Source organism: Mastomys coucha, chromosome X, assembly GCF_008632895.1.
Source record: "Mastomys coucha isolate ucsf_1 chromosome X, UCSF_Mcou_1, whole genome shotgun sequence".
In the NCBI taxonomy this organism is placed as follows: domain Eukaryota; kingdom Metazoa; phylum Chordata; class Mammalia; order Rodentia; family Muridae; genus Mastomys; species Mastomys coucha.
The window spans coordinates 77208146-77220650 of record NC_045030.1 but is presented as its reverse complement, the minus strand read 5'-3'; the positions used below and the strand labels follow the sequence as shown (position 1 = coordinate 77220650).

General features: G+C 39.3%; 1 protein-coding gene across 5 annotated transcripts in view; it reads left to right on the top strand.

The window, feature by feature from the left end:
• The window catches only part of F8 (coagulation factor VIII), a 226818-nt gene that overhangs the window by 197159 nt on the left and 17154 nt on the right, over nucleotides 1-12505 (top strand). For 3 of the 5 annotated variants that reach the window (XM_031364704.1, XM_031364684.1, XM_031364703.1), the window contains 3 exons: nucleotides 1793-1937; nucleotides 2339-2487; nucleotides 3457-3633. In XM_031364704.1, coding sequence (XP_031220564.1) covers nucleotides 1793-1937; nucleotides 2339-2487; nucleotides 3457-3633 — 471 coding nt within the window. The remainder of the gene's footprint in view (nucleotides 1-1792; nucleotides 1938-2338; nucleotides 2488-3456; nucleotides 3634-12505) is intronic. The other 2 variants (XM_031364709.1, XM_031364687.1) reach the window with 1 other exon arrangement.

Genomic DNA, 12505 nt, shown 5'->3' with positions numbered 1-12505 from the left:
AGTGTTGGGACAGATGTTGGTTCCTGCTCACCTCTGATCCTGGGTGTGTCAGAGTGCCCGGGAGTGGAAATTCCTCTGTGTATTGTGGGACTGGCTGCGGAGCTTGCACCCAAGGTCTGCTCTGGACCCCAGCCCAGACAGACAGGAAGCCTTTTATTTTAATCTTAACTGCTAATATTAATTCTCAGATCATGCATTAATACTTCACATAATACTAGAGATCCCAGGGACTAAACCACCAATCAAAGAGTACAAATGGATAGCAGAGGATGACCTTGTTGGATATCAATGAGAGGAGAAGCCCTTGGTCCTGAGAAGGCCCAATGCTCCAGTGTAGGAAAATGCCAGGACAGGGGAGCAGGAGTGGATGGATTGGTGAGCAGGGGGATATAGGGGGTTTTCGGAGGGGAAACCAGGAAGAGGGATAACATTTGAAATATATATAAAGAAAATATATAATAAAAAATACTTCACACAATAATAAGAAAATATGAAGGTTACAGAATGACTAAAACGTGTTAAAGAAGCTGCAGAGTTGAGAGATACCATCTTGAAGTTATAGGAAGAGATCTGATACAAACTCCAAGGAATACTCTTTAGGAGACAAGATAACAATTCTTGGAAAGCATAGCACAGAGCTGTTTTTAGTTTCAGAGATGTCAGGTGCAATTCCAGGTGACAAGACATTTCAGCTGTCAGTTTGAAGTGGGCCAAGTTTCACAGGCCAGGGAAACTAGAGACTGCCCTATAGCTTGAGCTTTGGAACAGCGGCAGAGTCTTTTGATGTGGCAAATTTCATGGACAAGGATCATGACAAGTGACCTTGTGACTGTTTAGCATGCCTACCACACTTTGGTCTTGAGGTGTTCCTTCTTTTATACTCCCAAGTGAGGAGGTTCTATCTGATGAAATTGGTAAGTTCATGTGTCAGGGTTAAATGGAGACATCATTTACTGGTATAAACAATCATTTTGTGTCTCCTAATGTGTTGTCAGATAGGGGTTATCACTTTTGTAAACAAGATATAGAGTCATTCTCTCTTTGTTCTTACACTCCAAATGGAGTAGCTTGAGCTGAGTCTGTTGCTTAAGACTACGCAAACCAGCTTCTTATCCTCTCTACCATAATACTTCAATATCATCGTACTCAGTATCAGTCTTCTAACACATGAAACCTTAAGAAAAACTTCATCCAACTCATAACTACATATTACTAGGGGTGCCAATGAAAGTTAACCTTCCAAGGTACTTGGGTGAATAGGGATAGTGTTAAGACTACACATGAGTGGGGTTGGATCTGAGTCCACAGGAGGTAGTCAGTCTGCTTCTGAGTTCTATAGCCAGTACTACAGGCAGCAGGACACTATCAAACAGTTGTACTTGGTTTGGTGCTTCCATAGTGTTTCTTAACCTCACAAGTACATCTCAAGATGCCCATAGATGGATGTCTGCCAAATCATTGTTCTTGTGAAATGAAAGCTACGTATCTCTTATTTCTATACTTTAGTTACACAGTGCTAATGGCTTCCTCAACTTTTATGAGGAACCCAAGGTAGAAAACTACTTCATTTGACGCAGATCACACGGAACTACTTTGTTCCACTCTTCTACTTAGTGCTTTTAAAAAAAAATCTTTATGTATACTATGCTAACATCTATCTAGTTATAATATTTTCATTTGAATTTATTGATACTGTGTTTTTTAATACCAGATGCAAAATTAGAAGGAAAAGAACAACTTTTTTATGCTTTGTATTTACTTTCTACATATTTTTGATTATCTCTTCTAATAGGTTTTCTTTGGCAATGTGGATTCATCTGGTGTTAAGCACAATAGTTTTAATCCTCCAATTATTGCTCGATATATCCGTTTACACCCCACTCATTCTAGCATCCGTAGTACTCTTCGCATGGAGTTGATGGGCTGTGATTTAAACAGTAAGTGCCAAGTCATTCCATATTATTTTCTTCCCTAACCAAAAGTAGAATAACTAGTTGAGACTGTGAGGAGGGATTTCTATTACAGTATACAGAACCATCAGTGATAAAACCATCACAGTTCTGAAACAAACAGAACAACAAAAATAGGAATTTGCTACTGTAGTTCTCAAGAAGCACTCATCTCCTATACTTCTATAAACAAGGAAAATTAAAGTCAAGCAGAACTAAGGAGAATTGACCAGAAAATCTGAGCAGTTTAGCAATAACAGAAATTGTGTAAAAGTTGGTGCCTGAAAATTATCATGATGATAATATCTCTAGAGGACTGAAGGCAGCACAGTGAAACCTAGGCTGTAGGATACCCATGTATGACAACATTATGCTTTCATTTCTTTGAGGTTGCAGCATACCATTGGGAATGGAGAGTAAAGTAATATCAGATACACAAATCACTGCCTCATCCTACTTCACCAATATGTTTGCTACTTGGTCTCCTTCACAAGCTCGACTTCACCTCCAGGGAAGGACTAATGCCTGGCGACCTCAGGTAAGCACAATGTTTTACCACTTAACTAATAAAAATAGAAAATAGGGCCAGGCAGTGGTGGTGCACACCTTTAATCCCAGCACTTGGGAGGCAGAGGCAGGAGGATTTCTGAGTTCAAGGCCAGCCTGGTCTACAGAGTGAGTTCCAGGACAACCAGGGCTATACAGAAAACCCTGTCTCGAAAAAAAAAATTAGAAAATAGAGTCTAGAAAATTAGGAGAAGCCCTTGTTTTTCATAGGTATATCTGCTCACTGTCTCTAAGAAAACTGTTTAGAGAGGTCAATAATGCCCCACGGGCATTGAGTTGATGTACCATGTGATTTTGTACAGCATTCAATGGAAGAAGAAATGATCCTTAATAAACTATCTAGAATAATAATCTCTGTATCCAGTACTAGGGCAATATCTGTGAAATCATCATGGTAGCTAAAGTCCAATCCAAAGCTGGTGAGGTGGTTCAGCAGATAAAGATGCTTGACACCAAGCCAGCTGAGATGACATAAGTTCAATTCTTGGGATCCACATTGGGGAAGGAAAGAGCCAACTCCTTCAAGTTGTCCTCAGACCTCCACAGAGGTTCCATGGCCATGAACATGTGTGTAATTTGTATGCGTGCGCATGTACACACAGAGACAAATAAGTAAATATAATTTTAAAAATTTAGTTCAGTTTTAAAAATGTTATTATTTTGCATGAAGTAGTTTGGCTACTACATTGCCAAACTTTATGTTCTAGTAGTTATGGTTCCTAAAATTCATCCAGCACTTACTAGGAACCTATTAAGTGAGTGACCTGAGGAGATTAAAAAAAAAAGAATTATGAAAAATTTGGCCCTTGGGATTCTTAGTCAAATAAAGGAAGCAGACAAACCATTATGTACAGTGATAAGTAGTATGGTTGCAAAGATAGTTGTGGATTTCTCAGAGCAAATAATGACAAAGGAGATTTTATCCAAATATCTTCCTCAGGTGAATGATCCAAAAGAATGGTTGCAAGTGGACTTACAAAAGACAATGAAAGTCACTGGAATAATAACCCAGGGAGTGAAATCTCTCTTTACCAGCATGTTTGTAAAAGAGTTCCTTATCTCCATCAGTCAAGATGGCCATCATTGGACTCAAATTTTACACAATGGCAAGGTAAAGGTATGTTCTCATAAGAAAGGCACATTGTTTATGGTGACTCAAGCCTGTAATCCTTCCACATAGTTATTGGTCACCTTGGGTTTAAAGAGTGAGACCCTGCCTTAAAAAAATAAATAAAAGACATAACACCTGTTTTGATCTTGACATTTAGAGATAAAACCAGATTGATTTGTGACCACCCTTTTGGGACACAATTTACTAAATACATACACTAACAGTACACTGTGAACAACATTATGAGAGAACACAGTGACCCCCAACAGGGGAGTAAAATTTCAAGGGATTTAAAAAAAAGTATAGCCAAGAATTGTCTCATATAGAAAGTCGTGCAGGATGATTGCCATGATTGCCAGAAAACTAAATACAAAGGGTTGGGTTTAGGTCTTTTCTTTTCTTTTTTTTTTCTTCTTTCTTTCTTTCTTTTTTATTTTTGTTGTTTTTTGTTTTTTGTTTCTTGTTTTTTGGACAATTGTTTAATGATGCTCTTATTCTCACTAGCACGGCTAGACTTCCAAACCTTATTAACTTTAACCCTAGTGGTCCATCTTAACTTGGATTTTCTAGCAAATTCAACAAAGTATACCAACTATAACCATAACACAAGTCTTAGTATACCATAAATAATAGGAGTAGCAATAGTTTACAACATCTGTGGTATTTTGTAATATTTTTTTGAACAAAGAATGGTAGGGTATGTCAGCTTTCCATTACTATAACAACCATCTGAGATAAACAACTTATAATGATGGACTATGATTTACTTAGAAAATATGATGACGACAGCATAAATGTCATAATAGAAGGAAATAGAATAAAGAATTCTAAAATTCTAGTATTATCTTGGAGGTAAAGTATAATATTAAACCTTGATAGTTTAATGCATGTTGTATTTTCCAGAATAACTAGTCAGTAACAGGATAGGTTATAAGACTCTCAAATGCCAAAAGAAAAAATATAAAAAGATAAACCAACAAATATAAATGAAAACAAGTAGATGAGGACAGTGAAGATCAAAATAAGCAGAAAAAAATATCCTAATTAGATGTCATATCTGCCAGACATGGTGGTACACACCTTTAATCCTAGTATTGGGAGGCATCGTTGCTAGAGTCATCTAGCACGTCAGGCACTGAAGCTGTTTGGGGTCAGTGGCTAATTACACAGAATACTTTTTCTCTTAAGGAGCAAAACTTAATATTCTGGGGTCATCAAAAAGGAAGAATCACACACACACACACATACACACACACGCACAAAGAGGGGGGAGGGTCTTATTGTTGAAACATGCTCAAGTTCTTTCTCTTTATTTTTCCCCTACAGCTTATATCCCCCAACAAAATCTTTCGAGCAATGTAAAAATTGCAGTGTGGATATATCTCCTTTTCCTATTGAATGATTACAATGAATACAAGTAAAAAAACTCAGCATGTTCTCCAACATCCTTAAATAAACATTTTACATATTACAGATAAAAAACAATTTATCCACAAGGATCCATATACATTCATATGAAAGCAATTTGTTATAGATTAACAAAGTATAAGCAAGCAAGTTATTCTTCTCTTCTAGTTCTTTTAGTGGCAGGCTGCATTTTGAAGTTACAAAGAAAGGATCAATCATTTTATTATTTATCTCAAAAAACATTCTTATAAAAAAACTTAAAAGAATCACAAATCTAAACTTTTATATATATATATATATATATATATATATATATATACACACACACACACACACAGTCATTTCTACTTTAAATCTTCAGGGTGCACATCTACTCACTGTAGAGAGAATCTCTTATAAGCATCACCTGTCAATTTAAAAAAACCTATGGCCAATGAGCTGAGGCAGGAAAAAGGAGATGGGACACTGGCAGGAAGAGAGAGGGTTGTAAAAATATTGAGAGGTGCAAAGATTCACCCAGAAGCATAGAGGAGGTCAGAAGGATGTGAGCTGAGCAGAGGTAACCAGCTACATAGGTGAACTCAGGATAGAATAAAAGGAGAGATTTGAGCTGGAATGCTGAGGAGACAGACATAAACCAGCCAAGTAGCTGAACTAAAGTTAGAATAAAAGAGTGATTTGCCCAGGAACACTGAGGAGACAGACATAAATCAGCAGGTAGCTGAACTCAGGATAAAATAGAGAGTATTAGTCCCAGACTTGGACACGTGAAGCTGAGTACAGGCAACTAACCATGTGGTAGACATAGAATAGTTTGAATGGGTTAAATAATGAGCCAAAGCTTGTGGCCAAGGCATTCATTAATAATTAGTCTCAGAGTAATTGTCATTCAGGGAGCAGGATCTGGAAATGGAAAAATGGATTTATTTTTTACAACTCACCAACAGTTTTTATTAAATCATATCAGGAAGCCAAGGACAAAGATGGATACAAAAAATTAATCATCACCTTAATCATCAACCCATCTTTAGTAAGAAAGGCACATCAACTAATAATAGCAGGCTTCCATTGTTCTCTCATTCCCTGACCTCAATGCAAAAATGTGCCTTTCTAAGCTTCAAATTGTTCCTCAAGATTTTGCACATCAAAGCCACTAACAAAAACATCTTAACCTAACTTTACTAACAATTTACATCTCTAAATTCTTTCTAAGGGTTTTGGTTGGATCATTAATCTAGTCCAGCAACAAAGCTTGTAAAAGAGCAATCACTAATATTGTAAATGCCAATGATACTGCCCATTGAGGGGATAGAAACCCCCTTAGAGTTTTTATACCACTCATAGATTATGAGGCTGTGGTAAACATGAGGGTAATAAGCTGATCAATGCTCAATAACAGCATGAGCTCAGGGAGAAAAGAGAGTAAGAGAGAGTGAACAGGGGCTAAATCAATCCTTTTATATCAAGCCAGGCCTACCTGGCTGTTGTCAGGTAAATTGGGCAGAGCCTAGAAAGAATGCTAATCAGTGAAGGATCCCTGAATGACAGCCTTAAGGAGGGCATAAAGACTGAGAAGAGATGGCCTGCCATTGGGACTCAGACTAAGTAAGGAGTTAGGCTTGAAGGAACCAAGAGGAAGGAGGGTAAGGATGTTACCTTACCTGGCTTCTTTAGCAGGATCCTCAGTAGAAGCATTTCCCAAAATTATATCATTAAAAGGGACTTGGTAACCTCAACATTAACGACAGCCACCTACTTGGGAAAATATGAGGCTTCTAGCAGCTTTAGGACTAGAGGACCATTGATAATGGATGTATCCTTGGTAGTAAGGCACTTTTCCTGTCAAATGGAGGCATGGTAGTATGGGATGTGGAGTTGCCTATTTAGAATCTGGTAGATGTTGATGGTTTTATCTCGTATTAAAATAAGGGCTCTAGTGAGGGTTATGAGCACTGCCTTCTGAGAAGTAATGCCTGGCAGTAAAAAGATAGTCTGTACAACTTGTCAGAGAAGACTATGGCATAGCCCTTTTTGTCTGGAGCCAATAAAAGTAAGAGATGAGCTTCCATCTATGAATCAAGAATAATCAGGACATGACAAAGTTGTGTGTTTTTATAGGTAAGAGTTTCAAGTTATTCTAGGCAAGAATGAGTGAGGGTAGTAGCCTTAGAAAGGAGTGTAGATGAGTTAAGATGAAGGCAGGAATCAACTAAGATATCAGGATTTCCTAGGAGAGTAATGTGAAAAAGTTGGCGCTTAGAAGGGAACAAAATATGAGTCTTGTGTATAAATGAATTATCCTTAATATAAATATAAAGGATAAATTAGTAAGGCAGCTGTATTTCTTTACCTTAGTAACCACACAGAAGAAATAAGATTTATTCAAAACTGCATATCAATAGCTGAGCAGTTAAATGATCTACCTTTACCTCCTATGCTAATCTAGTTGTTTCCTAGCCCCATCCCATGATACTTGCATATTATTGATCTGGCTCTTCAGACTCCTTCTTCATGACTCCAATTACTCCATCCTACCACTGATCTGAGTCTCCCCATCTCCCTCCTCCCTCTTGTCTCTGCTGGTGGATATCCTACCCTATTCTCTATTCTGGCCAGTCATTGATGATTAGCATTTATTGACAAGGCAGAGAATAAATGGTAAAAACTGTCTACATGTGAGACTGGAGGTTCTTGGTATAAGAATTACAATGTGGTGCTCTGCTTGAAATAAGATAAGAAGGCAGAGAAATCAGCATTTGAATAACCCAAGGGTAAACTTTACTCTGCTTATAAAACATTATGCCTACACTTGTGTGTGATAGCCCCTTGTGCTGGTGTGGTAGGAGGACAGAGGTGAGTTTAGAGGCCTCCTGTGCCAATAGGGAGGCTGCTGCTACTGTTTGTAGGCAAGGATGCCTTCCCCTTATAACTGTTGTATATAAATGTTCAGAAATATAAACAAGGACAAAGGTGGGTCCTTTCATTTGTCCCCCAAATCCCAAATCTCCATTTTTCAGAAATACAGAAGATAAAGGGTTGGTCAAAGTCAGGGAGAGCCTGAGACCTTTAGAAGTACCTTTTAGAAACAAGAGAAAGCAGACTTAGTAGGATCTAGAGGCCCAGTTAAGGGGCCCTTATCTGCTTCATAGAGGGGATGAATGAGAAAAGCAAAATTGGGAAACAAGATTCTGAAGTACCCCACCAGACCAAGGAAAGAGAAAATCTCTTATTTGGTGGTTAGAGGTATGAGGGCCTGCAAATACTGTCTGCCATCAAGAGTGAGTTTAGCTGTTGGGTGATAACAGTCCTAGATATTTGACCTGAAGGATACAAGGTTTGGGTCTGGAAGGGGAGACTCTGCATCCTTTGTTTCCCTAGGAAGTAAAGAAGCTGAGCAGTATGTTGCTGTAACAGTGAGAGCAAGGGGCAGCATAGTAGAAGGTCATTACATAATTGAATTAAGGGTCTGAGAGACAGATCAAGAAAGAAGTCAATGACCAGAGCCTGGCTAAAGAAATGGGAGCTATCTCAGGACATTCCAAGTAAGCTAAGACACAATCCCATGTCAGGGTCCTCCCAGGTGAAGGCAAAGTGGTCATGTTAACCTGGATATAAAATGAATGGTAAAGAAAACGTTCTTGAGGGGCTGGTGAGATGACTCAGTGGGTAAGAGCACTGACTGCTCTTCTGAAGGTCCCAAGTTTGGATCCTAGCAACCACATGGTGGCTCACAACCACCCATAATGAGATCCGATGCCCTCTTCTGATATGTCTGAAGATAGCTACAGTGAATTACACCAGAGCGAGGGGCCAGAACGGGGCTGGCAGAGGTCCTGAGTTCAGTTCCCAGCAGCAACACACATGATAGCTCGTGGCCATTTGTACAGCTACAGTGTACTCATACACATAAAATAAATAAAAAAAGAAAGAAAGAAAGCATTCTTGAAATCTAGGACAGTAAAGGAAAATGTTGAGAATTCTAATTTTATACTATAAGTACTTGCTGCAATGAAAAAATTTTGAGCAGAAAGTTAAAGTGGTCACCATTATCCACCATACACACACCCCACCAGAAGATTCCACAGATGAAAACAGCAGGTACTATGCCTTTTAGGACAATCCCACAAGGGAGTTCATTCCTAGCACTCTGGAAAGTTTTCCCATTGAACATCCGCATCTTTAAGCCCACATCTTGTGGATCTCCTGTAGGACAATTATGAATTTTCAGTGTTTCAATGGGTCCAGCATGTTAATACTTCAGCACGTATTATGTATGGTGGTGTGTTAATTGTTTTCCAGATGGAGATGGAGAAGCCACAGAGAAGAAAAAAGCTTTTCAAGAGTATTATTAAAACCTTCAAACTTCACACACAGACACTCATCACACACACACACACACACACACACACACACACACACACACCTCTGAAGTAGATTTGAAACCCATCTGTATACATATACAGCAAATCTCATGAGCTATATTATCAATATGTAAATCAACATTCACATAGCTAAAAAGAAAGAGCTAGAAAAATGTCTCAGTGCATAGAGTACTTGTGGTTTAAACATTTAGACTTGAGTTTGACCTCAGAACCTATGTCAAAAAAACAACAACAACAACAACAACAACAACAACAAAATAATTCAGGGGAAATAGAGACAGCAAAGACAGATAGATCATTAAGACTCACAGGCTAGCCAGCCTAACCCAATTGACAAGTTACAGGTAAAAGAGAGATACATTTTCTTTAAAAACAAGTTGGTTTTACTTGTTTGACAGTTGTTAATAAATGTTTGGACAAAGGGGCTGAAGAGATAGCTCAGTGGTTAAGAGTACTGGCTGTTCTTCCAGAAGTCCTGAGGTCAATTCCCAGCAACCTCATGGTGGGAACCTCACAACCATCTATAATGTAATTTGATCCTCTCCTCTGCCTGTAGAGACCTACATGTAGATAGAGCACTCATTTACATAAAATAAATAAGTCTTAAATAAATGTAAGGACAAAAAAAGCAAGATAAATAGCTCCTAAGAAATGGCTCTGAGTTGACCATGGGCCTCCATTTGCACCCATACATCTGTGGACATTGGCATACAAACAAATGTGTGCATGCATGCACACACACACACACACATACACACTTTACGTAAGAAATTATTTGGTGAATTGAAGTCTAATAACAAGGAAGTAGTAATGAGGGTTTAGGAGGTTGTTTTGTTTCATTTTCATCACTAGGCTGATTAATTGACCTTGTAGAGTTGTAAGGTCTCATTCAGTCTGTAATACATAAGAAGCAATATGCTATGTAGTGTGCAAACCCCTACCCCTGAGTAAGGATTAGGCAACACAGAGTGTATAGGAAAGTCTGCTGCATGAATGAACTTGAAGTCCAGGACTAGGCAATAGGAATCATCATAAAGCACTCTATTGCTTTAGGACAGGCAAGAGAGGAGTGTTACAGGGCAACTGAGTAGTAGGCTTGACAATACCCTTATTAAGAAGGCATTGTGATAGATTTTAAGCCTCATCTATGTTTTAAAGAGATAGGGCATTGAGAGTGATAGGGTAGGAAGTAGAATCCCAGAGTAGGATCTTAATGGAGGGAGATGATGAGAAACCACTGAGAGAAAAGGGGTGCCTCATACTTTTCTGTCAGCTGCAGAGTCTGGAAAAAGGATAAGGGGAGGTGTTAGTGTCAGCCAGAGAGACTCTTCAAAGGCTAGAAGGAGAGGGGAAATTCCAGAAGAAGTTATATGAAAAGAAAAGGAAAAGTGTAATTTAGCCATGATATCCCTACTCAACAGGGTTGGGAAACTAGGTATAATGAGGAAAGAGTGAGCAATTGGGTAGCCTCAGAGGGAAGAGAGAGGAAAGGACCTCTAGCCCTGAGCTGGTAGGGCCAGCTGGCAACACCCATCACAGAGATCTGAGAAGGGTAAGTTTTATCATTTAGCCAGAAGTATAGACCAAGTAACTTTCAAGAATCTACTAAAATTAACCGACTTATCTGCTACCTGGACAGTCACTCTAGGCTCCTCCTCTTTTTTCTAGTGTCTCTTCCAGCTCCTGTCTCCAACCCTCATTCTCCTCTTTCTGTTGCTTATCTTGACCTATGAAATCCTGAACCTTTAGTTCTAGTGTTTCCTCTAGGCTATGTTGCCAAGTTTTAAGCTTATCTCTCTGTTGCTCAGACTCATCTCTGAACTTCAGAAACCTTGAGAATTAGGGTCTATCTTTGTGCACTAGAGAGCCTCTATGAGTTGGTTGAGGAACTCAGTAGGATTTTCATCTGTCCACTGGGTGACCTCCCTATGCTTATTGAAATTAGCAACCTTGCAGGAATCCTTCTAGAAGCCAGCCAGGAGGCAAATAACCATTTTATTATTATGCCCTGGCAGGCCACTAAATCTCAGCACTGACCCCGTAATTCCAGTGGGGATCTGCCCAGGGAACTGTTACAGCTTCCGTGGAATAGAAAGTATCCATGTGGTAGACATCATCTGTATGAACTTGGGCAGTTGCCCAGACCCACTGTTTTTTTCCAGGGGTTAGAGAAAAGAATAACAGAGATAAAATATGAACTGCTGGAGATGATGAGCTAAGAAAAGATAAGGCTAAGTCAGAATAAGCAGGTGAAGCAGGCTGGGAGGACACACCTATGAGCTTGAAGTAGTGCCCTTAGAAGGTCAGGCTGAGAAGGTGCTGGTGGAGGGGGCCATGTCCTCTATATCAGAATCAAAAGGGTAGGGATTGGGGTCTCTTAAGTTCTGATCAGCTTTGGAGCAGATTTGACCTTTGCCAAGAAAACCTGGTGATTATGTTATGAGGTACAAAAAGTAAAAAGAAGTAGGGCAGGAAAATAGAAAAGAGTCTGAACACAGGGGGTCTCAGACCATTTGCCCATGTATTGGCAGAATTTGTCAAGATTAGTAAGAATTTGGTTGTTTTTGTTTTTGTTTTTGTTTTTTTAGTTTTTCAAGACAGGGTTTCTCTGTGTAGCCCTGGCTGTCCTGGAACTCACTCTGTAGACCAGGCTGGCCTCGAACTCAGAAATCCTCCTGCCTCTGCCTCCCAAGTGCTGGGATTAAAGGCGTGTGCCACCACTGCCCGGCTTAAGAATTTGGTTGTTGAATATGCCATTTTCTGGCAACTGAGACTAACTGTCAAACTTTCATTGTGGTCAAGCCAAATTGCAGTTTAAAACTAGGAAGCTGTGTTGAGGCATAATGATATCTCTAAGTCCTAGAAGGCAACAAGACTTAAGAAGACAAGCAAGTAAAAATTAAGGGAAGAACTCATGTTTAATTCAAGGAGGAAAGGAGACACCATTGAAAAAGTAGCAGTAGAGAATTTCTAGGAGCAGAGTAAGGAGGAGTGGAAGAGACTTAAAAAGGGGGCCATAGGACTTACGTCAGAAGGAAGATTTCAATAGCATAGGAATGGGGAAGGGAAGGGAAGGGAGGGGAGGGGAG